General features: G+C 46.9%; 7 protein-coding genes and 2 long non-coding RNA genes across 16 annotated transcripts; 2 read left to right on the top strand and 7 right to left on the bottom strand.

Moving 5' to 3' along the window:
* Positions 1-228: 228 nt before the first annotated feature.
* Positions 229-862, top strand: LOC147644578 (uncharacterized). Its single transcript, XM_086826156.1, has 2 exons — positions 229-492; positions 560-862. Exons 1-2 carry the CDS (start codon positions 343-345, stop codon positions 752-754), a joined length of 345 nt encoding a protein of 114 aa, XP_086682282.1. The 5' UTR covers positions 229-342; the 3' UTR covers positions 755-862.
* Positions 863-1092: 230 nt separating this feature from the next.
* Positions 1093-3034, bottom strand: LOC110183248 (alpha-tocopherol transfer protein-like). The gene is made up of 6 exons (XM_020951469.2): positions 2527-3034; positions 2120-2279; positions 1982-2063; positions 1618-1920; positions 1425-1561; positions 1093-1364 (listed from the first exon to the last, which is right to left on the bottom strand). Exons 1-6 carry the CDS (start codon positions 2648-2650, stop codon positions 1283-1285), a joined length of 888 nt encoding a protein of 295 aa, XP_020807128.1. The 5' UTR covers positions 2651-3034; the 3' UTR covers positions 1093-1282.
* A 50-nt stretch (positions 3035-3084) lies between these two features.
* Positions 3085-6242, bottom strand: LOC110183247 (alpha-tocopherol transfer protein-like). Its single transcript, XM_020951468.2, has 6 exons — positions 4981-6242; positions 4619-4778; positions 4474-4555; positions 4076-4402; positions 3877-4013; positions 3085-3723 (listed from the first exon to the last, which is right to left on the bottom strand). Exons 1-6 carry the CDS (start codon positions 5093-5095, stop codon positions 3654-3656), a joined length of 891 nt encoding a protein of 296 aa, XP_020807127.2. The 5' UTR covers positions 5096-6242; the 3' UTR covers positions 3085-3653.
* On the bottom strand, positions 5387-11641 carry LOC110183244 (N-acetylglucosamine transporter UNC93A). 2 transcript variants are annotated; one of them, XM_020951465.2, is made up of 5 exons: positions 11338-11641; positions 9290-9792; positions 8835-9227; positions 7006-8377; positions 5387-6938 (listed from the first exon to the last, which is right to left on the bottom strand). In XM_020951465.2, exons 2-5 carry the CDS (start codon positions 9434-9436, stop codon positions 6577-6579), a joined length of 2274 nt encoding a protein of 757 aa, XP_020807124.2. In that variant the 5' UTR covers positions 9437-9792; positions 11338-11641; the 3' UTR covers positions 5387-6576. The 2 variants fall into 2 exon arrangements, with proteins under 2 accessions (XP_020807124.2, XP_020807125.2); XM_020951466.2 differs by having other exon boundaries at positions 7006-8374.
* Positions 11642-11905: 264 nt separating this feature from the next.
* Positions 11906-12950, bottom strand: LOC147644577 (uncharacterized). Its single transcript, XR_015270230.1, has 2 exons — positions 12706-12950; positions 11906-12448 (listed from the first exon to the last, which is right to left on the bottom strand). It is a non-coding gene; the product is annotated as an uncharacterized LOC147644577 (long non-coding RNA).
* A 201-nt stretch (positions 12951-13151) lies between these two features.
* temp (protein prenyltransferase alpha subunit repeat-containing protein tempura) lies at positions 13152-15933 on the bottom strand. Its single transcript, XM_020951477.2, has 3 exons — positions 15125-15933; positions 14504-14892; positions 13152-14448 (listed from the first exon to the last, which is right to left on the bottom strand). Exons 1-3 carry the CDS (start codon positions 15217-15219, stop codon positions 13733-13735), a joined length of 1200 nt encoding a protein of 399 aa, XP_020807136.2. The 5' UTR covers positions 15220-15933; the 3' UTR covers positions 13152-13732.
* On the top strand, positions 15568-18049 carry LOC110183253 (U3 small nucleolar RNA-associated protein 15 homolog). The gene is made up of 3 exons (XM_020951478.2): positions 15568-15906; positions 16090-16338; positions 16410-18049. Exons 2-3 carry the CDS (start codon positions 16243-16245, stop codon positions 17946-17948), a joined length of 1635 nt encoding a protein of 544 aa, XP_020807137.2. The 5' UTR covers positions 15568-15906; positions 16090-16242; the 3' UTR covers positions 17949-18049.
* Positions 18050-18207: 158 nt separating this feature from the next.
* On the bottom strand, positions 18208-19021 carry LOC110183254 (uncharacterized). The gene is made up of 3 exons (XR_002319603.2): positions 18883-19021; positions 18504-18813; positions 18208-18444 (listed from the first exon to the last, which is right to left on the bottom strand). It is a non-coding gene; the product is annotated as an uncharacterized LOC110183254 (long non-coding RNA).
* A 157-nt stretch (positions 19022-19178) lies between these two features.
* On the bottom strand, positions 19179-26803 carry LOC110183250 (ubiquitin-conjugating enzyme E2 Q2). 7 transcript variants are annotated; one of them, XM_020951474.2, is made up of 10 exons: positions 26620-26803; positions 24767-25401; positions 24270-24647; positions 22058-22174; positions 21699-21998; positions 21324-21398; positions 20975-21266; positions 20738-20886; positions 20547-20625; positions 19179-20486 (listed from the first exon to the last, which is right to left on the bottom strand). In XM_020951474.2, exons 3-10 carry the CDS (start codon positions 24429-24431, stop codon positions 20455-20457), a joined length of 1206 nt encoding a protein of 401 aa, XP_020807133.1. In that variant the 5' UTR covers positions 24432-24647; positions 24767-25401; positions 26620-26803; the 3' UTR covers positions 19179-20454. The 7 variants fall into 7 exon arrangements, with proteins under 7 accessions (XP_020807133.1, XP_086682278.1, XP_086682274.1 ...); XM_086826152.1 differs by having other exon boundaries at positions 26651-26753; XM_086826148.1 differs by having other exon boundaries at positions 24270-25401.
* Positions 26804-27009: the final 206 nt, after the last annotated feature.

Here is a 27009-nt window from a genome sequence, read left to right as displayed (position 1 = left end):
CAGTGAAGGAGCCATTTCCGACCCTATAAATCATATATATTCTTGATCAGCAATAACAGGCAAATCGTTCTAGCCATATAGCAAAACAAGAATTTAAATTTTTTCAAAGGAAAATTGAATCATATAATCCATATATCAATTCGGAGAATGTGAATATTTATAGCTTTGTTATTATCGAATTCCGATTGGATCCTATAATTCAGTTTTGAACTGCAAGGGTAAATAAACTTCGGCTCCCCGAAGTTAGTTTCCTTTCTTGTTAATCATAATTCCACGTAATACAGCACCGACAAGATAGTGCTGAAGGTGAACAAAGTGAGGAGTCCGACCATACCCACCCTGATGGCCTACGGTCCCAGCTATGTCAGTACGAACTCGGTGGTTGGCCACAAGGAGGCCACCCAATTCTTTCCGGCCAACTATAAGTCCGCGTTGCAGGAGGAGGCCGAGCTGCACGCCGTCAAGACGGAGAAGCCCAAGAAGCGCAAGAAGGTAAGCAGTGCCTCAATCCGCACCCATGTGGAGTCCCGACTTGAATGCCATCCGTGTTTCCCGACAGAACAAGAAGGGCGGTGACGCCGAGGAGAATGGAAAGGCGGAGGCTGGACTGGCAGATGCGCAACAGGAGGTGGATGATGCGGCCAAGACATCGCCGGAGGAAGGTGCTTCCACAACGAGCAGCGGCGAAGACAGCTGTGAGTCGCGTCCAGCAACGGCCGATGGGACGAATCCCGAAGGAGCAGCGGCCCCCTAGTTTCCTCGTCAGCAATAAAAAATATGGCCCCAATCCCGATATAAACTATGTGCAAACTCTTGTCAAATGATCAATACAAAATTTAAATAAAAACGTACATAGAAAAGATTTCTAAATTGGAATTAATGGATTTTTGGGGTAGGTATAATATAATTTTTGTTATTAAACAAGTAAAGGTAGATAAGTATCACTGGTAAGTAAGAGTTTTTCGGTTTATAGGGTGGCAGATGATTATGATTATGAATTTCTACCGGAAATTCCAAACTTTAAGTATTATTTCTAGTAATACTTACTTCTCGTCATTAAAATCATATTCCATCAATGAATAACATTGTAAATAAATACAATATGAGCTTTATTTATAAGTCAAAATGCCATAGGAACCATTTAAATACACAGGCACATACAAGGTACATACGTAAAAAGGCCTAAAGATATAAATATATATATATTAAAAAAAAAAAGATGACAAACAAAAACAAATACCAATTAACGAGAATCAAGAACAAACATAAAATACAAAACGAATTATTTAAAAAATCTCCACGAGTGCGCGTTCCGCTTCTCGGTCTTCTCCACCACCCAGTGATCGGGGTCCATCAGATAGTCGCTGGAATCAAATTGTTATTGTTAAATGCTTTCCAATAATCATATGCTCGTCCGTACGCACCGGTGTTCCGCCAAGGTCTTTTGCGTCTGCGCCCGCAGCGTGGCCAGGGATCCAGCCCCGCCGCCGTACTCCTCCGGCAGCATCTTGCGGGGCACAAATTCGTACAGGGAGTCCATGCTCACGGTGTGAAAGCGGATCTGTTAAGAGGATTATAAACATTATGAACTCACGAAGAGTTGGGCAGAGCACAGACCAGCTTGAAGACTTCGTCGCTGATGAAGGGCTTGACCACGCTGACGATCCTGTCCAGATAGGTCGGGCAGTTGACCATATGGATGGCGCGCAGGCGCACGGGAAAGGCCACCTGCAGGAACTTGATATAGGCGCGCAGCGTGCTGATGGTCAGCCGGGAGATGTGCCGCATGGTGGTGCCCTTCATGTCGAAGATCTGCACCTCGCCCTCGGACAGGACATCCGCGTTGGCGGGATCATCGGGGGTCACAAAGCGGCAGTCGGTGACCATGAAAAAGGCGCGCGTATCCTCCGTATGATGCATCTGCAGATGAGTTCTGGGTCACTAGAGGAGGAGAGTCTCAGGAGGAGGTCTCAGTGCTCACCTTGGAGGCCTCAAAGTCGCGGAAGCAGTACAGCGACACCTTGCACTTGTCCGGCGTCAGGCCCGGCAACGGAAGGATGTCCCTGCGGATGGCGGATACGTTGTAATCGCAATTAATAGTTGTGTCATCATAACCTACGCGTAGTCAAAGGTTCGCCTGCTGTCCTCGTCCAGGGGATCCCGTTGGATGAAGAGATGCGGATGACGGTTGCGCAGCGCATAGTTCACCTCGATGAGCTTGCGGGTCTCCTCCAGGTCGCCGTACATGCACTGGTAGAAGCGTCGCAGCAGCAGCGGCTCTGCAGGTGGGACATTGGACATTAATGCGACACTTGTTTGTATACAAAAAGAAACAAAACTAAAGGGGCAGGAGTGACGTAACCCGACGCAACGCGACGCGACGCGACGAGGGGGCCACCGGGTGCCTACTAACGACCTCATTAGCCGCCGCGGGAGGTGGGCGCTGCCCGTTGGAGCGGATGTGATGCGTTCCGACGGCCGGTTGGCGGTGGCCCATATGGAGGCGCTGGCACGCTCGTCGCTTACCAATATCCTTGGGCAGTTTCTCATTGTGCTGGAACCAGTCGAGCAGCTCCTGCAGGTCGCGTCCCAGCTGATCTGTTGTCGCCGCCGTCGCTGTCACCTGCTCTTTACCACCAGCAGCGCTCATTATCCGCCTATCGATCTATCGGTCGTTGTCTTGTTATCGGTTTTCGAAACGCTTTCGAATTCGGAGGCGAATTTTTGAAGCGAACCACTGTGGTTGGAGCCTGGCAGGCGACTGACCGACGACTCTCGCATCGATTTCGCTCATCGATTGGGTTTTTGAATATTCAATGCTATTGCGTCTGCGATTAAAAACACGTAATTTCATAATTGCTTTTGCGCCCATCGTTTGGCCCGTCGACGCGACGCTTAAAAGTGCCTAAATATGTTCCGGCCCAGCTTCTGGATCTGCCTAATCACCGGCTCGTGCTCCGAATCCCAAATGTCCCCCATCTCCGGATGCACTCCAGGCAGCCTTTAATAGAGAATTATTTGTATTTGAATTTCAAACTACATTTGAAGAGACACAAACCGTTTAAAATAATTATAAATAGTGCATTTTAATTGCTAGTTCTTGTAGATTGATTTTATTACGAGCTAAAAATATAATTTAAATATAATTTTAGACACACTTAATGGCTCTGCTTATTGATATTCCTTCAGTGGCTAAGCATTTCACTTGCTTTTTCCCAAACAATAAAATACAAAATGATTCAAACAAATGGCCCCAAACAGCCGTAATGAAGTTAATTAAAATTCCTAATTGACTCTTGATGGCAATAAAATGTATCTAATTTAATTTATTGGATATTGCTCGTAATAATTCTACAGTTTCCTTACCCTTACTGGGATGATAGAATAGAAAAGATTGCTAGGCTTAGATTAACCCTTTTACAAAAACAAAAGACTAAATTAGATAAATTCCAACCCTTACTTACAGATATAATGGCGAGAATTTAATGGAATAACTGAAGATCTTATAAACATTAATGTTGATTCCTTCAACTGAATGAATTTTCGGGACATCCCCGTTTTATCGATAGCTTCGCTTTGGCAAGGCGCGCTCTCTGATCACATTTGAATATCACGTTCGCCAAGGGATATCGGAACCAGGATCCTACAGGGTATTAGAACCATAACCATCGGCTCTTGCTCTGCGACGTAACCTTCCAGAAGCGTTCGTCACTCAGATATTCACTATCAAAGGGAAAGTCAAGGGATATAAGTATCTTTATGTTGGAAAATTACAAACTCGATCTTATTTGGATAATAAATTTCAAAATTTCCAGTTCAAATTGATATTTTTGAGATTCCCAAATAAGTTCAGGTAATCAGTATTCTCTCACTCACCTCTTTTCGCGGAGGGACTGAATGCTCCTGGCCTTCAGCTGCTCCACGGTGCCCGCCTTGCCGCCGTACTCCTCCGGCAGCATGTCCCTGGGCACCTCCGCATAGAGGCTCTCCAGACCCTCCGTGTGATATTTGATCTATGATGATGAAACCCGAAATATAATATTGAAATCTGTACAAAATATATGCATGAACTTGCCATATTTCGGACCTCTTCTCGTAAAAAGGGCGACATCATGGAGACAAGCTTGTCCAGAAACGAGGGGCAGTTGATGACATGCATGGCCTTGAGCCGACAAGGATAGGCCTCCTGAAGGAACTTCATGTAGATCCGCAGCACAAAGATCGAGACGTAGGCCAGGTGTCGCAGGGTATAGCCCTCAATATCCACAATCTGCACGTCCCCGCTGGCAATATCTGCTTCGTCCAGAACGTACTCCTTTCCGTCATCCACCTCCACATCCGGTCTCGTGAACCGAGCATCGCTTAGCATAAAGAAGATCTTGGTTTCCTCCACCGAATTGCGCTGCAAATGAATGAAAGTGAATGATTTATTCATGGTTATTTCGGGAAACCGAATCGAGGATAGATTCCCACCGTAGATGGATCAAAGTCGGTCATGCGGAAGAAGAGCAGCTTGTTACCCTCGGGCGTAATACCAGGCAGTATCAGACAGTCGCTGCAAGGGAGGAGGTATATTATCAGGAGGTATATAATCATTATCATCCAAGATCCCACTCACGACACTTTCAATCCCTTGGCGGTCATCTCGTCGTTCATGTTGCGATCCATAAACAAGTGCGGATGCTTATTCCGCATGCTGTAGTTGAGCTCCACCAGGGCCTTGGTCTTCTTCACATCGTAGGCCATACACTTGAGGAAACGGAGCATCACAATGGGTTCTATGGGGAATAGAGTACAGAATTAATAAACCTCTGCGGGGAAGGTTACATTACAAGATACTTGGCGGCGCACTTGACCTTTGACTTCGCCACTTGGCAAGGTTAATGGATCGTAAACCATATCGGGTTATTGCGCGCCCATTAATCCCGCCACCACACACTCGAGTGATTATCAATCGAAGCGAGACATCGGTCTACTCACCAATCTTTTCGGGCAGGTTGGGGTTGCCCTCGAACCAGGCCATCATCTCCGCCAGCTGGCCGCTCCAGGCGGAGTTGGAAACGGGAGCCACCTCAGGTTTCGTGTCTGCGTCCATTTGCGTTGCAAAGGTATCTCTCTGGTTCCGCACAAAGCCACTAACTAAAGCAAGTTAACTAGCTAGCCGCCGAGTACTAAGTACCCCCAATTGATAAAGCTAACAAGCGTTCGCAGTAAATTACACCCGATCTTTAGCCGATCTATAGCTTTTTCACGCTCGTGAGAAAAAGCTCGAATAGTGGAAAAGCTCAATCCAGTTGCTGGTAATTAAGCAATGCCAGAAACGCCAGCGACTGTTAATTGCCAATTTAGAAACCAAACTGAACCCCTCATAGTACACTTAACGAAATTGCTGTGGAATCTTTATTGGAGCTGGAGCTGGACATACCTACGATATATATAGTACAATACACATCCATACACATAGAACTCGAACACAGGTTCCCGCTTAACTCGTTTTGCCATTTGCCTTATTATTCCGGATTCAGTGATCAGTATTCAATGCGAATCATCTCGCTTGGGAGCAAAAAAATACACATACATATATTCTTGGGTGTTTGTAGTATATGGCTAACCACCTATCATAACAACGAATCGCGGCTATATACACCAGCCCGATGTAGTACAAGCAATGCTCTCTCGTCCGTCAAAATTCTCGAAAATGTTAACATTGTTCTTACACCTAAGACCTTAGGATTTCACCTTGTTATCATAACAGTTGCTATTCGTAAAAGTGGAAGTGGAGATGGAACAGGAACTGGAACTGGAGAGGCTCGAACTTACACAAAACTTACATAACACCGATGATAGACACAGACAAGGAGTACATTCATAGTGATTCTGGACAGGTTCGGATCGGTTCTAGGCTTACAAGTTACATCCCACCTTATTGTATCTCCAGGGGGTTAGTGAGTCGCATGAATAACGTCATAACCTCTGGGCTCACATCAGCGTAAAACATCTAATAATGTAGGATACATCAAGTATGCGGGTATTCCGGGAGACTGGGATACATCAACTGATGTGGCATCAGCTTCATCCCAGATATATAACGTATGCTACATGCTCAACGTCTGGAGATCTCCCGATTTCTCTTTCTCTCTATTTGATAGATAGGTTATAGACATGGAACAACATTACTGGCACTGGCAAATGCTACAATTGAGAATGCATATGGCGCTGGGACCGAAAAGGTTCGCCCAGCACCGCGCACGAGTATATATGTATATATAGATAGATCATCTTAAGTGCTAAGCCTTACGAACTCGTTATCATTAGCGTTAACCTGACCCAGGGGCTCCTCGAACAGAGGTTGCCTACATGCCTCTACCTCTGCTCGAAGATCTGGGAAATACTGAAGTGTGGCCTGAGGGGCAGCCTGACTTGTGTCTCTCGTTCAATACTGACGGGTTGCAGGTGGAGCAGATCCGGCGGCGCTGCCATATCCACATCCGCTGCCGTGTTCCGACGCCCTCACATGGTGTGCGTCCGGGCCACGGTGCCCCGCCGCAGGAGTCGGGACTAGCTGAAGATGCTGCGTCATAAGCTGACCAGCGTCGCCTTGCGCTGCGCCTCCAGGCGGATCTCCAGCGTGGCATATGGTGGAACGCTGATCACCAGCAGCACCACCAAGGCAATCACCTTCAGCGACTCGCACAGGAAGCCATGGCCGGCAAAGGTCAGGCCCAGGCCCAGGAAGCGCAGCCCCAGTAGCGGTGCGGAAACCTCGGCCACGTGACCGGCATGGTTCAGGGTGACCAGTGAGAGGAGCAGCGTCTCCCACATCCCATTGCAGGCGCCCCATGAGGCGGCGATAACATAGAACAGGGCGCTGTCATCACTCGATGGCTTCCAGCTGGACAGGGCCAGCAGCAGGCAGGAGTGAAAGAAGAATCCAGCCACTAAAAGGGATAAAGGAACGAAGGTTTACTTATGGCTCCCTTGAAATCTTTCTAGGAATTTACTCACAAATCACCACGATCCGCTTGACGTGCCGCAGGAGCATGCTCAGCGTGCACGAGACGATGAGCTGCATCAATCCCATGCCGATCAGAGCCCCGGCAATCATGCCGATGCCCAGGGAGCAGGTGACGAAGGCCCTTAGGAAGTCACCCAGCATGTAGGCCTGCTCCGTGCCCACAAAGTAGGCCAGGGGTCCGGCAAAGAGCAGGGTATCCGTGATGGTCACATCCCGAGAGCCTCCGCTGCTACTGCCAGATCTCTCCGGTCGCGATGAGCCCGTGGAGTGAACCTTACCCACTCCCACTACCAGTGAGAGGAGCAGGGAGACCAGGGCAAAGAGCACATACAGCCAGAGCAGCGACTGTCCCGCCACCCGGGGCTCACTCTCGATGAATCCCGCGTAGATGGAGCTGGGCAGGGCCGTGCCATTAGCATAGTTCGTTGCCAGGAGGGACTGCACCCGCAGCGGGCACATGTCCGCTCCACAGATTCGCTCTCCGTGCTCGTTCCGATTGTAAAAGTCCCGCAGCTGGGGCGGCCAGCTTTCGTTGCCATTGTCCACCAGTCCGGAGCAGTCACCACTCCAGTCGCCCTCGCTGCAGGCGAGGAGCAGCGAGGCCAGCAGGGCGCCGGCGATGAGTCCCAGGTCCTGGGATGCCCGGAACCAGCGGGCCAGACGCCGCACCTTCTGGTCCCGGTTGCAGAACATCTTGTGCTCCTCGTGCAGCACATCCACCGCCGCCTGTGACTGCTGCGCCTCGCAGGAGTGCTGCTGCGGGCAGCTCAGCTTGCCTCCATAGTGGACAATCAGGGCCGCCTTGGAGCAGGCCGCGCCGCTCAGGGTGAAGCCCAGCAGCAGATAGGCTGGCAACAGCGTGTAGATGGAGGCGTACAGGTGCGATAGCAGGAACAGGGCCACCGCCAGATAGTTGGCCGCCAGCAGCGGGGCGTAACCATAGCGTCGCATCAGCCGGATGCTGGGCAGGCTCATGCCGGCGGCCACCAGGAACAGGGCGGCCAGTAGCAGGCTGCCAACGTCCGGTCCAATGGGCAGCCACTGCTCCCGATGATGCCAAACGGCATTGGAACCCTGCAGCGCCATCACCGGCAGCAGGACGGCGTTCATCAGGCCGTGGGCCAAGCTGAGGCAACTGAACTGGCGCCACACCTTCTGGCGCACATGGGCGGGCACCTTGTGCCGGCAATTGCGGTTATTCAGCGTGATCAGGCGTCGAATGGAGGTGGCTCCGATGCTGCTGTTAATGGACTCCCTCCGGCGCGAGGCGGCCAGGGCGGCCTGCACCTGGTACGAGGACACCGGGTTGATACGATGCGACCGCGTCGATATGGGTGAGGGCGAGTAGGTGGTCAGGCGCTGCTGGGGGAGAGAGAGGAAGAGAGCCGGAGGGAGTTAAGGAGTGGTCAGAAAGGCAAAGGTCAAGCTGGACACTGAGACGCACATTGCACCACAAACGGATAGCCACTGCAGAGGCATCTTCCTGGAAATATGTATGTATCTCCGCGGAGCAGTTAGCTGGAAAAGGCTCCAAGGAGGCTCCGTTCCTGGCTTCCAGGAATTGCTACGAGTTCAAGGATTATCAGCTGATGGCTTTGCAGCATGTTCAGCCTTGGGCTACAATTTCAATTGCAATGCGAATGCGATGGGCAGAAGGAGGACGGGGTGGCAGCCAGGTCCAACTTAATTACTTGTTGTGCAACCGGGAGGAATAATCCCCGTCGTCCTCCCAGTCGACATTGACGCCGCAAGATGGTCAAGTGTCCACAGGGTGACAGCCTGACAGGATTCTATTTATAGGCGACAGCCTCCCACTCACCTCCATCATCTGCTCATCCCAGACGTTCTGGTTTCCCCCGGAGCTTCGGGTACGGAGCACACGATGCCTGGTGGTCAGCGAGTGGCGGTGCTGATGATGATGCTGGTGGTGATGCGAATGTGGTGCATACTTCTTGCCCAATCCCAGCATACCGAACCCACTCAATGTGGCAGCGGTTGTGGTGGCCACCAGAGGAGGAGCTGCCGCACCAGATGCATTGGCCAGGACTGCTGGCCCCATCATTCCCTGTGCTCCCTTGCCGGAGGAACTTGTCCCATTACCGCTGGGCAGTTCTCCGTTCCCGGTGGCTGTGCCAGCGCCGGAATTGATTAAAGATCCGCCGCCGCCGCCGATACCCAGGCCAGCCATAATGTAGGCATTATACGAGGATTGCTGGTGGAGAAGCAAGGGGAATCAGAGATTTACTTGGTTAGCACACTCCCACCAAAGCTCACCTTGCGTTGCTGGGCAAAGGCGGAGAGGCGCTCCCGCTCCCGACTCGTGTCCCGAGCCCGCTGCTCCAGGAGCAGCTCATACTCGCGCCGCTTCTCCCGCTTGCGCTCCGCCTCCTCCAGCTCGTGAAGATTCGGCAGGCTGCCCATTATCTCCCACTTGTCGATGTTGCGTCCTCAGTGGATCTTACAACCGCTGCGAGTCCGGAGCAAACATCTCTTCTGCTGGACTGACTCGTTGCATCCCCGCTGCGCTGCTCCTGGCTACCGAATACTCCACTGGCATCCCAATTTGTGGGTCTCGCTAGGTGTCGATGTGGATGTGTTTGGAGTGGTTGTTGAATGTGAATCCGAATACGGATGGATGCTCAAGTTATTGTCTGCGTCTGCGCTGCGTGGGCGGGTTCATTGTCCGCCTCGGCTGCCGCTGGCCTGCCCTGTTCCGGATCCCCTTACGTGGATGTGGAGGCTAGTGTGGTAATCCAGTGTAGCGGAGTGTGGAGTGCCTGTGGATGGAACAGGAAATGGAGGGGATATTGAATGCAGAGCCACCTATCGGACAAGTTGTCACTGCACCTGGAACTAACGGAAGTCTGGCGCACACACAAGCGCGCGTTTTCGCTTGCCGTACATGCATTGCATACTTATGTGGGCCACAGGACACACATCCATATTTATAACGGTTTTAACAGTGGCGGTCGGACCAATAGAACAAATTGTTATTTACCACAATTATTAATTTCAATGTAATTCAATTTAACCATTTTTTTTATTTTAATTTTGTATCATTTCTAAGGCTTGACAAGCCATTAAACATTTTCCAGGAAATATTACCAAGTGCAGCGCAGCTATAACTTCCAGGAATTGACCTATGCTGAAGCATTATGAGCAAGGACATTCAAGTAAATCGTCTATATTATCAATAGCTTGCGGTTTTATTGGACATAATAGATACATCAATTACTTTGAATTCACTGGAAAAGTGGATGCACAAGAAAAGGAAGGAAGAATAATAGGATCCACTTACAATTTCCATTGTTCATAGCAAAGTTTATTTCAGGAGCATCTTTTTGTTATAAACGAACAAAAATGTAAGTCTCCAGTGCAATGATTTAATCACTAACATAATTTCATCGGAATTAATTAACTGATGCATTTCAGAATCCTGTGGGAGCCTTGAAAGGACAGCCACAGAACCAAGGACAACTACAACGTATGCCCATGGGTAGATCAATGGCTCACCTTGCTGGCAGTTATCAGGTTAACCTGACGATGCTATTGGTGTGACCGCCACTGTGCGTGGCCCCATCTATGCAGGTGTATGTAGTTGTCGTTGTACTTCCATGGCCGAAGGAATTTAGCTAACACACACACACACACACACATGCACACGCACAAAATCATCAGGTGTGTCCATTTTGAGTTATCTACACATGTGCAAGCGCGTATACACACACACACACACTGAGGCATGCAGGTGTGCCAGCTGAGGTCCCAGGGTCAGGGGACTTGGGAATAGAGGAGGAGCGTGGCCCCAGGGCGAGGATTGGATTGGATTGGATTTCGAATGGCCATGGTAGATGGAAATGGGAGACAAGAGGCCCAAAGACCAATGGTCACAACATTTTGCAGCTCATAATCAACTCATAAACAGACTTGCCACTATTGTTCCCTTACCACACCACCACCACACACAGACACAAGCACACACACACACACACACACACACACACACACTCTTACAAAAACAAACTCCAGTTGAGGCGCAGTTGCGGGCACACGCCCCTAGGGGGCGACACGCTCACCCCTCAGGGCAAGCAGGACACAGAGAAAGAGATGGGACAATTGGGAAGAGGAGGAGATAACAAATGCAAAAAGGCAAGATGAAAAATGAATATGAATATGAATATTTTAAAAACCAAACAAAGACACTGACTGGCACACACCCTCTGCCCTCCTCCCCCACACACACAAACACCATATATATATGTATACAGTTCCTTTCACGTACACATGGTCGTGTAGGGATGGATGCAAATGACAGTACAAACCCCTTTTGGAAGCGCTTTTCAGATCGCCGTTTCAATTATTTGTAAAACGCTGAAGCCAGTCTATTCCCAGGCATTATTCCGTCCGTCGCAAATTGTTTATAAGCTCCAAGGACCACGGCCAGGAACAGGACCACTCGACGCAACTCAACACTGCACAACACGGCCGCACGCGAACTGCTCCAAAAACACACTGAGCGTTGGCAGGGATTACTACTGCCCAGTCTCTGATTTCAATGCTGCTGCTCCTGCTGCTGCTGCTGCTGAAACTGTTGTCATCTCGTCGAGCCAGAGCCAGAGCCTGAGCCATCGCCTTCGACAGCATCTCGTTGCTACTGCTGCTGCTGCCAGGACATGCGCACTGTGGCCTCCACATCCTTCGAGTCAGAACTGAAACGAATCCAAGCGAATCCCATCCATGTGCACGGCGAGAAAACGCTGGTCAGGCTAAAGTCAATTGCCAGAAATTAAATCCCATGGAAGGATATATGCCCTAATCTTAGTAAGATGTTCAGAGAAAACAGATTTATCCTACTTCATAATGTCACAATAAAAAAAGCTTACACAAAACTATACATCCTAATCTTTTATCCAATTTAAAAAATCCCTGTGCTTCATCTGACAACTCTGAATAATGAACAACTATACCATTGCTTTTTTGGTTTACAAAATTTTATCTGATTACAAATATTACACAATTATCCTTTCTGGATTTACGGGCAGGCCCTGGAACATTCTGCTGGCCGAATAGATTTTGAGAAAAGAATTGTTTCGAGTTATGCAGCCATTTGGTGAAAGTGGTGATTTCGTGGAAATAGGTTTCTCCATCGGAATTCGAGTTTTTCTTGGCTGACTTGTAAATTTGAAATTTTGTACAATCCAGTGGCACAAATCCCAGCTTTTACTGCTTGGAGCCCGGTTTACGCATAAATGCTTTGCCAAATATTCCGGCTTTAATCCAATCTAACTTCAGTTGACCTTCGGTCTTCTTCGGGGCTTCTGGCTTGCGAATGGCCTTCAGCTCCACATCCTTCTCATTCGACTGCAGTTCCTTCGGTGGCTCAAACATGGCCTTGTTGGCGGCCAGGGCTTTCAAAGCATCAAAAGTAGTTTTCTACAAATGAATACAAATGTCGGAGAAGTCACGTAAATAAAATAAATTTAGAGAAGAGCAGATTCTCTTGGTTGATTCTTAGGAGGACATTTTCGGATTAAGCCGAATGAACAACCGATTCTGTTCAGAGACCGACGGCTCTTTTTAATTTCATTCAGCTCCTTCCGTCTTTCTTTGGAGAGAAGCCGAAAGGATATTCGGCTTATGCCGAATGAACGAGAGAGTTCCTTTTTCTAAAGGTATAAATAAACACTTACGCGGAATGAAAACAACGCAATACCGGCGATATCTCTGATGCCTTGGATTGCGCCCAGCCATCCAAGTATCTTATTCTTTGCCATGATTGAAGGAATCTTTCGAAGAAATTTAGAAATCGTACTTTTACAAAATATTATTTAATAATATCAAAAAACTTCTGAGTAGTTCTGTATGTGTGTTTTCCTTAGCTAGACACGATTGATACTGAGCTAGAAGCTACAGGGCAGGGCTATACCTCTTTGACAGTTCCACTTGTGTTCGAGTCATGGATCACTAGATTATTAAAGTTATAGTTTCTTTCGTTATGAAATCAAGTGTCACTTAAACCCATTTACATTCATCATCAGGAAGATATGCCTTATCCGAGGCCACTAATTTCTCACTGTGCATGGCCTCCTGACCCTAATGCCGAGCCTCCCACCACCCATTGAGCGACCACCTCCTGTCGTCTGTTGGTTGGATTTATTTAAAACTAACTGCAAATTAGCTAACAACAAACACGTGCATGGCATGGCGATAATTGATTAAATCGTACATCTGGCCACGGGGATAGAGATAACAAGTCGTGCCAGATATATCAGATCGAGAACAGAGTCGAACAGTTTAACACTAACATAGATATCGAAATGCAATTGGTGGGATCCGGACCCCATGGAGTCCGTCTCATATCGGGCTAGTGGTTGAACATTTGTCTTTGGGGGCGTAAATACATATACATATACATAAATATATATAGAGAGAGTATATATAGAGTCCTGATCCCGTTTCCCGTTTCTCGATCCATTACAATAGCTTCTTCCTTTTTTCCTTCGACAAGTTTTCCTTAGGATGCATTTTGTATGAGCTTCAACAGCCGCATCGATCTGGTTCCAATTGAAAACGAATCCAGGACGGGAACGGGACCAGACGAAGAGAGAGTACGTAATCCTATGGGGTAGATTGATTTGAGTTCCTCCGCGCCGCGAGAAACTACTTGATCCGCAGCTTTGAGCTTTTCACAATGTTTCAGGTCCCGCCGACCGATGACTAATCCGCCGGATAGCCGAAGCTCAGATGAAGGTTACACCAGCGTCGGTGCTTGACGCCCAGCGCCGACTCCTCCCGTCGCACGGCGGCCAGAAAGGGATGCGACTCAAAGTCCAGCTGCCTTAAATGTGCTTGCAAGTCATCCGCCGTCACTGAATGTGCCGCTCCCATGCCTGCCTCGAGGCGAACGCACTGCTCCACAATGAATTTGAGCGCAGCCCGGCGATGCAGCTCGAAGCAATCCCGGGGCCCGTACATGGCTTGCTGCTCCGCGCACAGGCGCATATCGCTGGCGGCCACATTGCAACAATAGAGAAAGGAGCGTAGCCTCTGGCTGCTTACCGCATTGCGATCCATTTTGGGCAGCAGCAGCTCCAGCATGTCCTCCGCCTTGTCTGCCCCCTTCAGGCCATAGTTGGCCAGCAGCTGCTGCAGACTAGCCAACGGGGACGGGCAATTGGGCCCAGGGTCGGTGGGCAGGGCGAAGCAGAGCTCGTAGGCGCGACCAAGGAGAACCTGGCGATAATGGTAGCAGCTGTAGTCGCTGATGTGCTTCCGCATGAACTTCTCCGTCCGCAGCAACTCCGATTGCAGCAGACACGGGCCGCTCTGCAGGATCCACTGGCGGTGCGACCAGGCGTGGTAGTTGCTGGCACAGCGGTCGGCCGCCCGCTCGCAAATGCCAATCTCATTAGGCCAGTCGATGGCATCGGCACCTGTAATTGATATTTGTATTAATTACATCACATTTCCTCTATGTCCTGCACTTACTTTGAAAGGAGTAGAGCCAACGCCGATATGCGAACGCCTCGTTGGACTTTGGCTTGATGGAGAGCACCAGGGCAGAAAACTGGAGCTCCTTGTTGATGCTCAGCCGATTCTTTTGCACCAGCTGGCGGCGGATGTGCCAGAAAGTGGTTACATCGGGATTAATTAACAGCGCCACATTCAGGTACTTGGCCAGAACATCGCTCTGCTGCTGCTGCTGAAGGGTTCGTAGCTGCTGCTGCGACGACTGACGCCGGTGTGAGATAAGAGTTCGATGGGCATGATCGTAGACATGTTGGGCACACCACGACTCCAGACCCAGATTGTGCTCCACATGCACCACCGGAGACTTGTTGCAATTGGTCTCCTTGGGAATGATCTCGAAGGAGGCGCTGTGGAAGGGCAAACATTAATTGTTGGTGAAGCAGATTGGATTGGATTGAAATTCCAAATCAGAACCCGAACAAATTATGCAGAATCATAATTATTTAAGTCTAATCTTATCCAGAAATCAAGAAGCAGTCATAAATACTGGCCACACTTCAAGATTGGTTATCTCCGATTGCAGAAATCATAGATTCGATTGGATTTCTAAAGGTTTGGAGGGGAACAGATGTCACTTACAGATCCTGATCCTTGAGGAACACCGCATTGATGTCCCGAATGATCTTCTCGCAGAGCACCTTCTTCTCGTTGCGTTCCTCCTCCATGGCTTCCATCGCTAGACTAACCGCTCTTCCGATGCGGACTCCACGGGATCGCTTCCGTTCGCGTTCGATTCGAGCGAGGGCTTCAGGCACATTGATTGCTTCCAATTAACATATTAACATGCTCAATTCTTTAGCGTCGCGTTGCTCCTCCGGTTAATTAAGATTTGGGGGGCGTGGCGGCAATGAAGGTTGACAACTGGCAACTGGCTACGGACCACGGACTATGGTTTACGGTCTACGACTACACTCTACGGGCTGCCCCCAGTGGCAGCCGCATCACAACAAATAAATTTCAATTAAAAGCGAATTTGTTATTGTTATTGCCGGGCGGCGGCGGCGTCGGGCACGCGAGATCTCAACCCGAACCGGAACGTCCAGGCCGATGATGGGCTGCTGCCCCAACTATTATTACGCGACGGAGGCGGTTACTCGGGCGCTCCTCTGCTCTCCGCTGCCTCTCCTCCCCGAATGCGGTTCCAGTAGATCACAGCAATTCGCTTCGCAATTTGGAAATGTGTTTCTATATTTTCTACTTCCACGGAGCGAGCATATGTGCTGTGCGCCGTTCTTGTTGTTGTTGTTTTTGCTGCCTCGGCTTGTTTCTATTATTTTTGTTGTTGCAAACATGTGTTTGATTGTGTACACGCAGCACCGTTCGCCTATCGATAACTGTGCCAACATCGAGAAGAAAAAGATGTAGGTGGAACAACAAGTAGCTAAAAATAGCTATAAAAATAACAAACTCAATTGATTTTTCGATTTAATGGCAAAAGGCCGTTTGTTTCTGATGTTGTTAATTAATAATAAATATTTGGGAGTATTATATCTCAGCTTAACAATTTTAATTATTCTTCAATTTCCATTAATTCTTATTTATAGCCAGATTGATTATCGAAAGTCGATAAGTCTTCATGCGCAATGCGGTTGCGAGACCACGGTTGATCCATTTTTTTTTTTGTTGTTGTTGGAGCACGTGCGCGCCAACTAACGAACAAGCGAATAGCTTTAACTGGATAACAACCCACAGCCAGGATGCACAGCAACAACTTCCTCCCCTTAAACATAAGAAGGCTCCAGCAGCGGGCGTACGTGGAAACCCCGGACACAATCTACTGGAAGCGCCTGGCGGTACAATGAAGCAATGACGAGAGATCCAACTCTTACTAATTTATGATCCTTTGCTTTTCAATACCATTCAGAAACCGGAACAAATTAAGGAACACAACGCAGTAGACTACTTGGATTTCAGTTCCTCCGACCCAGACAACTTTGCAGTGACCTCCTCGGTGCGAGTGCAAATCTACAATTTGGTGACCAAGCTGGTGGTGAAGAATCTCTCGAGGTTTCAGAAGTCCGCCTACGGAGCCGCGTTTCGGCAGGATGGCCGGCTGCTAGCCGCCGGCGACGAGGAGGGCTACGTAAAGCTCTTCGACACTACCAACCGAAGCATCCTGCGCCTCTTCAAGGGACATAAAGCACCGGTGCATCGGACCTTCTTTACGGCAGACAAAGTGCACTTGACCAGCTTTAGCGACGACAAGACCGTGCGACTATGGGATGTGGCCAACGAGAAGGTGGTGCAGACGTACGAAGACTACCACACGGACTACATCCGGGCAGGAGCCACGCATCCGCAGGCGGGATACATGTTTGTTTCCGGTGGCTACGACGGCAAGATCAATCTGTATGATACGCGGCAGGAGATGCCAGTGCAACACGACTTGGATCACGGGGCGCCCGTGGAGTCCTTGGTCTTCCTGCCCAACGGAGGAGTCTTCATCAGCGCCGGAGGCACCCAGATACGCGTTTGGGACATGATCAATGGCTGCCGGCTGCTTACGATGATGTCGCAGCATCACAAGACTGTCACCTGCTTGAGTCTGGGATCGGACGGTCGCCGGTTGTTCTCCGGAGGCTTGGATCGGCACGTAAAAATCTACGATGTGAGTACGTACAAAACTGTGCACACAATCAACTATCCGAATGCCGTGGTCAGTCTGGCCGTGGCGGCCGGGGATCAGGCTGTTGTGGCCGGCATGGTCGATGGACTGATGGTTATTCGCCGCATGATAACGGAGAACAAGCCGAGTAACCTGAGAAAGATCCGCGCAGAACGGGAGCGAAAGCAGAGACAAAAGAAGGTGGACGCCGATCCCGATCCCGATGTCCCCGACCAGCCGGTGGACCACGTCATAAAGGAGAGGACCAAGGGAACGGGCCTGAAATCCTACGACGTCCATCTGAGGCGGTTCAATCATAAGAAGGCGCTCGACGATGTGCTGCAGGCGCAGAAAGTTGAGGAGAAGCCGGAGCTGGTGGTGGCCGTAATTATTGACCTACTCCGTCGACGCTCTTTGGGCAAGGCCCTAATCGGTCGAACCGAGGCCACCCTCATCCAAATCATCGACTTTTTGTGCGACTACCTTAGCGAGATTCGGTTTATGAGGCCGCTGTTGAATGCCGCCTCCGTAGTACTGAATGTGTTTGAGCGCAAATTGGTGGGCTGCAGCCCGAAGCTACTCAAGGCCATGGAACGGCTGTCGGTTGCTGTCTATGAGGAAACCCTGCTAACCTTCGAGTTGATGCACCTGAAGGGCTCCATAGACATGCTCCTCGGACTTTCAATAAAAAACGTCCAGCCGTCACGTAAGCCGTCAGTCTATATGGAAGGCTTGCCCAAGGTAACAAGAATGCAACCCTCCAGGGCGGCGCAAAAGTACGTGGTTTACGTGGACTAACACCAACCAAGGACCTTAAATTAAACACAATTAGTCTAGCTTATTTTATTCGTAGGACCCAAGTAAGTGCAAAGTAAATAAAGTCGTAATTATATCTGCAATTTCTGTACTAATGGAGATCTTTGCATTGAAGTCTTTCGCAAGAGAGAGGGAGAGGGAGATATGGGATATGGGCACTCCCTGAGGCATCTATGCATATAAGGTGGTTCCATCAGCTTTCTTGGAAAGAGAGATTCGCCCCGAATAAAAAGAGAGAAAGAACACTGAACTAGGTTAATTTAATAGTGCATTGCTTGTGCATTAGGGATCTTCGACTGCTGCTTCTGCTGCCGGTGGATGCACAATAAAACTCAAAAGAAAACCCACTTGTATTGGGCTCTCCAGTTTCTCCCGGCCCAATTTCCAAGGGTGTTTTAACACAAAACAAAAACAAGAACGAAAAACAGCGAACATAAGCAGCCAGACGATGGATATAACTGATTTTGGGGGTCCTGGCCTGTATGCGAGTGATTCAAGGGATTCAATGAAGTCAATATAATCGAAATCGAAACTTACCGGAGCTCACTTAGTGCTGGAGAAACTTATTCCACAGATGGTGCAAAATACTAATAATGTGGAAGAAGGGATTGAAGCACGGCATATTGTTGGTGCACGAGCAACGAATCGCTCCCGTGGACAGACGATAGAGAGTGTATATAGACAAAAGTCCGGAGATTACGACCAATACTTTTACCAAGAAGGAGGCCACACGTTGCGTGTTAAACGCAGATCGTTCATACTGGGTTCCCTTGCTCTTCACCACCTGACCGTTTCCATTACGTTCGTCACACATTTTTTACGATAATTTTTACAATATCTTATACACCTAAAGGAGAGCACGATTATTATTATATAGAAATTTTGAGAACTTTTTTTTTGTATAAAGAAAACTCACAATCGACTACAAAATTTACTAATTTCTGTAAAATTCTGTGAAACTTATGAAAGGGAGATCCCAAAGTATTTGACTCAATGAACAAGGCCACAACGAATGGAACAATGGTTCCAAAGCATTTGACACTATGAGCAAGGCCAACATGAATGCCTTTCTAAATGCCATAATAGACGACATGTATTGTGTTTTGTGTTTAAAATCCCAAGGATTTGGGGGTTTTTACAAAAAACATTAGCAGATAGAAAGAGCTTTAAGGCCACCATCGGATATTAGGAAACACAGAAACCATAGATAGATATTATGCATGTATATATCTTTCTTTATTAAATACATACTTAAAATGAACATTTCGTCGTGCTCGCCAATATCGGGTTTGAAATGTACAATTGAATTTTGTCTGCCGTTGTACGAGTAATAAAAAAAACCATAATTGTATAAGGGAACTACAAAACAGCAGCTGCCTGCGACGAGAGCCAAGTTTGCTCGCTCTTCTCAATGCATTACGCTTGCAAATATATTTGAAGATCCTTCCGTTCGCTCGTCGTTATCTTGATCTGGCTCTATAGCTTAGCATTTGTTTTGTTTTTCCTTCTCTAGGTGTAGATGTAGATTTAGATTTAGGTTTACGTTTGTTATTTTACGATTATTTGGAAAGACGAATTTACAATTAGAAGTTGCTCTGCTTAAGCTACACTCTCGCGCTAGTTTTAATATATATATATATTTATGTGTATTTATAATTGTATTTATATGTATGTATAGTGTGTATATATATATATAATCTATGCTGCTCGATTTCACATCAATCGCGCCTTCTTCCCTTATCATTGCTGCTTTCGCTAGCTGTCGCTTAATATTAGAGAAAAAATATTTTATAAGATTACACAATTTTTTGTAAGCTAAAATAAGAATACAATTAGGTATCTTAACTAGTTACAAATAGGGTGTGTGTGTGGTAATGGTGGTATGTGTTTGTGTGTGTATGAGGTGATTGATGGGGTAGTGCCACTACAACATTTACAATTGGATTACAAATTATATTCATATACATAATAACAGATATTGCCTTTACATTTTACAAATCTTGGCTTGCCAACTCCCCTGCTTTAAATCCAATTCCAAGACTCTGGATTGGATTTGTTTTGGCCCAAAGTTAAAAATAATTTTTAAGGTGGTTTAGTGGGTACGGGGGAAGGGGATCAGTTAGATACATTGAGGAGGAGAAGACAAGTGACATTTAAAAATCTTCCTTCTTGAAAATGAAGGGAATTACATAATGCGGCCATTTGGGTCGATTAACAAGTTATAACAATTATATTTTGTCGCCCTTTGAGCCGCGTTGGCACTCTCTCCGATCCTGTGAACCCCTCCGTAAGGGGTTCGAACCAGATCGGATCCCACCAGAGGTGACTATGAATGTGGCTAATGAAATTGCTGGGCGGAGGAACGACCGATTCGTCGATATGAGCGGGGGGTGTGAGACTGTGAGGATTTCAGGCTGTGTGGGTGTCGGGTGCGTTGTGGTTTTGCTGTATTCTGAAGGAAAGTGTGCGTTTAGAACGGCTAGCGGTCTTAGCCATCCTCCTTGGGCGGCGTGAACCATCCTGTGGAAATGCAATCATTAAAATATGTATCTTCCTTGAACTTAAACTGGCTCAACTCACCGTTCTTCTCGTGGATCTGGACCAGCGACTTAAAGCTCTGCTGGGCCCGAGCCAAACTATATTGGCCCTGGCTCAGCGCCTGTTTAATGAACAAGAGTGCGTATTAGCAAAAGTACAACAAATAATAATAGCAGACGGGAGTATGCTGGTATGGACAAAAATATACAGATAATATAGTGTCCAGTTAATACCTTGGTGGCTCCAAACTGGATGCGCGCCTTTCCCTTGACCAGAGTGGCAGCTATTTGCATGATCACCGCCTCCACGGTATAGGCTGAGCTCCAGCCCTGCTTTGTCAGCAGTTCCATACAGATGGCACCGCCAATGAGCACATAGCCGCCTGATAATATATGGCTTATTTTAATTGCCAAAAAAAACCAAACAAAAAAAACACAAAGCAAAAAAAAAAAAGGCTGAACGCGACTTACCTGAGATAATCGGATGGACGACCCGCACAAAGGGCGGCTCGAATGGATACGTCTCCTTGAACAATATGTTGAGCAGTATGCTGTCCTTGCCCTCCTTTTCCTTCAGCATTAGCAGATCACTGTGCAGGGGACTGTCCGGATCGACGGACTTGAGGCGTATATTCCACTCGTAAATCGACTCATTCACGAGCTCAATCTGATACATATTCTTCTTGAAGGCGTCCGATCGATAAATATCACGTAGTTCCTTCATTAATCGATCGGTTGCCTGCACGGAACCCGAAACGGAACCCTACAAATTCAATTTAGATGCATTTAGATTAGAATATACTCATTAGAATAAACTCACTTTTAAATAGTCTTGTCGTTGACTTTGACGCAGTCTTTCGAGGGTCGCTAAATGTTCCACTTCCATGTCGTCCTTCTGCAAGTCCAAACATATTTCAAGATCATTACAATTTTGGTTGTCAGTAATGCTAAGGGTATCCGAAAATAAACGCAACACTCAGTAGATCAATGAGCGATAAACAAAATGGTGAGCTTAAAGCATATTTTATAATTGGAAATGGATTTTACATAAATTAAGAATGGAAAACAGATTCAAAAAGCACCCTGGCAACCTTAGACGGTTCAATAGGCAACAGATAATCAAATAATATAGTCTTGAGATGCTGCTCAGATTCAATTTGATCCAGATCGAGTCCCAGTCCGTTTGAGGCCTCACCTTGTTTGTACTTCGTACATCATCCATCTCCAGCGGCAAATCCTCATCGCCCTCGCTCTCCTGTTCGCTCTCGCCAATGGGGTCCTCGATATCCTCTTGGTCCGAGTCGGTCTCCTCGTTACCGCCATGCTGTCCTCCGCCGCCAACGCCGCCCCCCGCTCCACCTCCGCCGGGTCTCTGCTCGCAGCGAAGTGGCGATGCGGATGGCGGTGGAGTTTGCAGCGGCAGCGCCAGGTTATCGATGTCGGGTGGCAGTGGAACGTTGTGTAGTCGGCACAGCTCACGCAGCAGTATGCCCACCTGGAGGAGAGCATAGCAAATTAGTATTTGTTTATCCCGGGAATAATTTGGTGACTTACCTGATTAATCACGTGATTATCACGTCCATTTGTATTGCTAAGTATTTGAACGGCATTTGTGACGCTCGTCTCCTCGCTCTCGGCAAACCAAACTGGCGGCGATGAGGGATACGTTTCCTACAGAAGACAATCCATTGTTATTAATATTCATTTATTTACACAAACATACATAAGTTTATATACAAAGTAATGATGAATGCAGAACCAAATGCAAAAAGATCCCACTGTTTATTTTGAAATTGCTACTCTTGGAGAAAACCCCCCCGAGTCGGTATCAATATCCAAATAAACAAATAAGTGGGACAAATACTTTGTAAGTTTCTTTTAAATAAATTTCTTGAAGCTTTGAAATTCGATAGAGAAGAATGTGATCGGTCGATGCTCTTGGGAGTTCCTCCTTTATATTTAGCCTGGAAAACTTGGCTAGTTCCAATCGCAATTTGTGGGGTGGGTCAAGGACTTTGACAGACAAAAGAAATCTCTGGTTTTTCCACTCTCGTTCGCTTGTTCTCAGGTGAATTTGTCGCCCGACGACAGATCTACTTTGCATACACATGTAAATAAACAAAATAAAGTGACTTCTCCGACGACAGCAAGTACGAAATTATAACCTTTAATTAGATCGTTGAACCAGGCGGGGATCACTGCACAGCGAACAGCTGCTCATCAGTTGGAACGGAGGAGGTGAAGCGTCAGAGGACGAGAGCTTTGCAAACTGATCGATCGAGCAACGAGTGAATCATGCCCTTGCTCTTTTTTGTTATTTGCGAATAAAGGTAAGCGCGTACGTAAATGATATGTGATCGGTTATCGGCTGGGCAGGACTAGGCCAGAAGAGAGCGTGGCAGAGAGTGGACCAACACATACATATACATATAATTTCATCTCAACTGTGCAGCGTGGGAAATGAAGAATCGACACACTCACACATACTAACAATCCAGAGAGAGAGCAAGAAGATGGAACGATCAACTAAGATCAGCGGCACAAAGGAGAAGAAGAGGAAGAACAACGGGAAGAACGGGCAGACAAGGATGGCAAGCAATTTAAGGAAGAAAGGAGAAATTCAAGAGAATATAATAAATTCACACACTCTCACATAAAGACTTTACACAATGATCATGGAAAGATGAACTCGGCAAATATAATATTAATAACAAAATAAGTAATTAAATAAAAAACATAACTAAATTCCAGTTTTAAATTGGAGAAATATTAAAGAGTGAGCTCATTATATTCAAAAGCGAATAAGTTTATGTTACAACTTTAATTGAACTGTAATGAAAATCGAACGAAAAGACCCTAAATATACTTAAAGATCCTGACAATCCACCTACAAAATCTATAATCATTTCCAAAAGAGAATAATTAGTGAAGAACAGATTAAGAATAAAAACATGTGCCGGGCTTAGTCACTCCCACTTATCAAGCCCCCAATGGCAATCCCAATTGTAAGCACTTGGCTTCTTTGATAGAACTACTCCTTCTGTTCCGTACCAATCTCACCGCGATCTAAAATAACTATGAGTAAGATAAGCCACCACAATTGCACAAAGATAACAAATGTGTGTACCTTTTTATTTAAAACCATTTGTTATTTTTGTATTATTTATTCTGAGCTTGCTTTATACTTGCAATGTTGCTAAAATGTTTGTATTCGTATGCAATTTGCAGTGCTGCTGATTGCGAAAATTACATTTAAAATTGACGAGAAGGTCAGTTTCATGGGAGATTTTGTTAGAAGCCCATTAAGGTGCTTTTCCATTCTCCAAATGTGACTCACATGGTAAACAACTTAAAGCTAAAGCCAAAGAATAGTGCATTTAATGGAAATCTGTGTTGCTGAATTAATAGCAAAGCAAAAAAAAAACAGTTTCTGATAAGGTTTCCCCGATAAGGGAATGCTGGCCAATACTACGGGCAATCTCTAGTGACTCTGCCGAGTGTTTACCTTTCTATACATTGGATGCAATTCCCTACTATTGAGTATATAAGCCAGTTATAGTGATATGATGAACTTTCCCCTAGAGGAACTCTCTATTTATTTTACATTTACAAACAAGGGAAATTCGAAATGACTTATCATCTGGAAGGATTTGCAAAGGGGAACCTACACTTTTTTTTCTCTCGGTGTGCATATTAACTAACTCATGTATGTATGTATGTTTGTGTTCGTATGCGTGGGTGCAAAGCGGGGGTCAGTTGAACTTACCGTTATGTTGGCATGAATGTCGTATCGCTTCCCGTTCTTGTCGATGAACCGGCAGAGGAGCTCGTCGACGCTGGAATTGAGGATCTGAAAGCGCTCGTGGTTCTTGGGAAAGATCTTCTCCAGAGTTTTGATTTCCTGCTTCAGGGTGTTAAGGCACGCCATCTTGTGGCGGGCAAAAAAGGCAACTGGTCGGAGTTAAACTTCTTCGTTATTGTGATTACTTTCTGGTCCAATCGGAGGTGAGATGATATTTGCGGGGAGCTATCTCTCCCCCGCTCTCCTTTCTCCACACGCCTCACTCCGCACTCCTCACTCCTCACTCCACACTCAGCTTTCTGCTATCGGCTCCCGGCTCGGCTCGCCTCGTCTCGCTCTCTCCTGTTGCGATGACAATGGGGACGGGGAGACAGTAGCAGCAGTAACAACTACAACGGCGGGCAGCGAAGAAAGCCAAAAGTCGCAGTTCGCCTGGCTTTTGTTGTTTGTGTTTCACTTACTGGCGCAGCAGAAATTGTTGTGCTCCTCTCTTTGCTCTGGCTCTCTCTCCACGTCTCTTTATCAGTGTCTTGGTCTTCCTTTCCTCTGTCTGACAGATGCTAGTTATGCTCGCCGTCGCTAGATGGCGCTTTCAGTGGATGTCGCTTGGTGTTGACTTGGTTTGTTGATTGTTTTTTCTTAGCTTTTTTGTCATTTTCATGTCTTACTATTACCGTATGCAACTTGTTTTGAAGTTATTGTGCTTTTTGATTAGTTTTGCTTTTGTTTGGAGGTAGATTAATAACGACGACTTCTTCAGACGCCTCACTTCTTTGTTGTTTTCGTTCGGCTCTTCAGAGCACCCTGTTTCCTCTCTCCTGCTCCACTTTACTTCACTCTCACTGTACTGCTGTGGCGGCGGCGGCTGCCTCTGCTGCTTCTTCTTCTTCTCCTGCGGCGCCCAGCATGCGCTCTCTTGTGTGCGTCTCTCGCTCTGCCTCTCTTTTTGCTTTTTGGTGTTCAATTTGCACTTTGATTTCTTGCTTTTTCCCGTTGGATTTTCGAGTCCGTTTTCCTTTTTCCGTTCTTTTTATTTTCGCTTATTGCTGTTCGTTTTTTTACATTAACCAATGTCCTGGTCTTATGTTGATTGCACCTTTATTTAGTTTATAAGTTTTGATTATTTGGAAGAACGTTAAATTAGTTTAAACACGTGTTTCACTTGGCTGACTTGTGTTATTTCCTTTCCTATTATTGCAGGCCAAAACAAAAACAACAAACAGCAGTTTGCACACACACACACATACACTGACATAGGCACCCACACACTCAGAGGCACGCAGGTCGGGCAGACAAACCTCACGCACACTTTCGCAAATAGCTGTATTGCTTGCATCCCGCTCGCACTCGCACTGTCACTGGCATGGTTAGAGAGCAGGTCTTCTTGCCTACGCAACGATCGGAATCGGAATCGAAGAAGCAGAAAGTTTAGAAAACCCAAACTCAAATAACACTAGGTGTTTGCAGACTCCTCCACCCCCCTCTGTGGGCCTATGGTGCTCCGTCAGCTTCTGTTTTCTGCTGCGTTTGTCAATTGCGCTCCATGGAAAACTCGTATACGAAAAAAGTTCGAAAGGCAGCAAGCAGCGATGAAAGAAAAATGATGGCAGCACAGAAGAAATTCTGTGCTAAAGAGGAATCGAAAGTCAGTTGGCACACGCACACTCGGCCAGCCAGGCTGCCTGAAAGACACACACACACACACACGTGGAAGTGCAGGGAGCAGAGTGTCAAAATCGAATTGTAAATCTGAAACCGAATCTAAGCCAAAATCTTTTCGAGGCTCCACTGTGCGCTTGCGGCAGCTGAGAGCCAGCTGCTGTTGTGCCGTCCATCATGCATAACCTTTTCCCCCACCCCTCCCCACGGCCATCTCTCTGCCTATCGGCCCTTCATTTCCCCACCCTCACTCCCTCTATTCGTCTGCGTTTTCAGCATTGCATACACACACACACTGGCACATAGCACTCGCAGCAGTCTGCTGTAAGTGGATTTAATCATTTATCAATATTTAAGCAAAAACCAAATGTGAACGGAGCATAGCCCCCCGTCCACCCCTTGCCGAACTTTAACCGACCGAAGAACTCCTTTGTTTGCACGGAATGGAACACTAAAAGAAACACAGACACACGAAAAAACAGCAACAGAAAACAGAAACGGAAAACAGCAACTCTTCTCCCACACAGCCACTGAAAAACACACACAAACACTCTCGGTAAATACGCTTGTCAGCAAAACAGCGAACGCAGCTGAGAAAATTGTTCAAGAGGCCAGGCCAGGAATGAAAAAAAAAACAACAAAATAATACACGCACACAGCAGCGAAAATTTTTTAGGTCCACGCACGTCCGCCTTTTCGTATCTTTTTGTTCAGGTTTCCGATTTTAATGCTTAATAGTGCTGGCACAACATGGGAGCACTATCGATACAAACAATTGTAATCGGAACGCGTCCGTTTCGATACGCACATCGATAAGCACCGCGAAATTGGTTGCTTTGAGAGGTATTTAAATTTGGAGCCACTTGGTTCATATCGAGCTTTGTTGAAAATTAAGCAATTGACTCTCAATTTTTATTGCATCAATGTAAGCTTTGTTTTGCTTGCTCCTTTCAGTATTATCATTTGTTTAGGCTTATATTTGGATGTAACTGCAACTTTATTTAAAATTAAACTTAAAGTAGCCAAAAATAATCGTATTGCACGC

The sequence above is a fragment of the Drosophila serrata genome, unplaced genomic scaffold, assembly GCF_035046125.1.
Source record: "Drosophila serrata isolate PLE 108 unplaced genomic scaffold, ASM3504612v1 contig_154, whole genome shotgun sequence".
Lineage (NCBI taxonomy): Eukaryota > Metazoa > Arthropoda > Insecta > Diptera > Drosophilidae > Drosophila > Drosophila serrata.
The sequence above is the reverse complement of the archived record's forward strand: the minus strand, read 5'-3'. Positions and strand labels throughout refer to the sequence as shown.

Coding starts and splice junctions, on each gene's coding strand:
- LOC110183244 (XM_020951465.2), bottom strand. CDS start 9,436: ATGGGCAGCCTGCCGAATCTTCACGAGCTGGAGGAGGCGGAGCGCAAG. Junction 9,228..9,289: donor CCTTTGCCCAGCAACGCAAG/GTGAGCTTTGGT, acceptor CTTCTCCACCAG/CAATCCTCGTATAATGCCTA. Junction 6,939..7,005: donor CAAGCGGATCGTGGTGATTT/GTGAGTAAATTC, acceptor TATCCCTTTTAG/TGGCTGGATTCTTCTTTCAC.
- LOC147644578 (XM_086826156.1), top strand. CDS start 343: ATGGCCTACGGTCCCAGCTATGTCAGTACGAACTCGGTGGTTGGCCAC. Junction 493..559: donor AGCCCAAGAAGCGCAAGAAG/GTAAGCAGTGCC, acceptor GTTTCCCGACAG/AACAAGAAGGGCGGTGACGC.
- LOC110183247 (XM_020951468.2), bottom strand. CDS start 5,095: ATGGACGCAGACACGAAACCTGAGGTGGCTCCCGTTTCCAACTCCGCC. Junction 4,556..4,618: donor GCCAAGGGATTGAAAGTGTC/GTGAGTGGGATC, acceptor CCTCCCTTGCAG/CGACTGTCTGATACTGCCTG. Junction 4,014..4,075: donor GAGAAGAGGTCCGAAATATG/GCAAGTTCATGC, acceptor TCATCATCATAG/ATCAAATATCACACGGAGGG.
- LOC110183253 (XM_020951478.2), top strand. CDS start 16,243: ATGCACAGCAACAACTTCCTCCCCTTAAACATAAGAAGGCTCCAGCAG. Junction 16,339..16,409: donor TCTACTGGAAGCGCCTGGCG/GTACAATGAAGC, acceptor AATACCATTCAG/AAACCGGAACAAATTAAGGA.
- LOC110183248 (XM_020951469.2), bottom strand. CDS start 2,650: ATGAGCGCTGCTGGTGGTAAAGAGCAGGTGACAGCGACGGCGGCGACA. Junction 2,064..2,119: donor AGGCGAACCTTTGACTACGC/GTAGGTTATGAT, acceptor CGCCATCCGCAG/GGACATCCTTCCGTTGCCGG. Junction 1,365..1,424: donor AAGACCTTGGCGGAACACCG/GTGCGTACGGAC, acceptor ATTTGATTCCAG/CGACTATCTGATGGACCCCG.
- temp (XM_020951477.2), bottom strand. CDS start 15,219: ATGGAAGCCATGGAGGAGGAACGCAACGAGAAGAAGGTGCTCTGCGAG. Junction 14,893..15,124: donor TTCCTCAAGGATCAGGATCT/GTAAGTGACATC, acceptor GCCCTTCCACAG/CGCCTCCTTCGAGATCATTC. Junction 14,449..14,503: donor TTGGCTCTACTCCTTTCAAA/GTAAGTGCAGGA, acceptor TATCAATTACAG/GTGCCGATGCCATCGACTGG.
- LOC110183250 (XM_086826148.1), bottom strand. CDS start 24,431: ATGGCGTGCCTTAACACCCTGAAGCAGGAAATCAAAACTCTGGAGAAG. Junction 21,999..22,057: donor ATAATCACGTGATTAATCAG/GTAAGTCACCAA, acceptor GCTCTCCTCCAG/GTGGGCATACTGCTGCGTGA. Junction 20,626..20,737: donor TCCAGTTTGGAGCCACCAAG/GTATTAACTGGA, acceptor TTCATTAAACAG/GCGCTGAGCCAGGGCCAATA.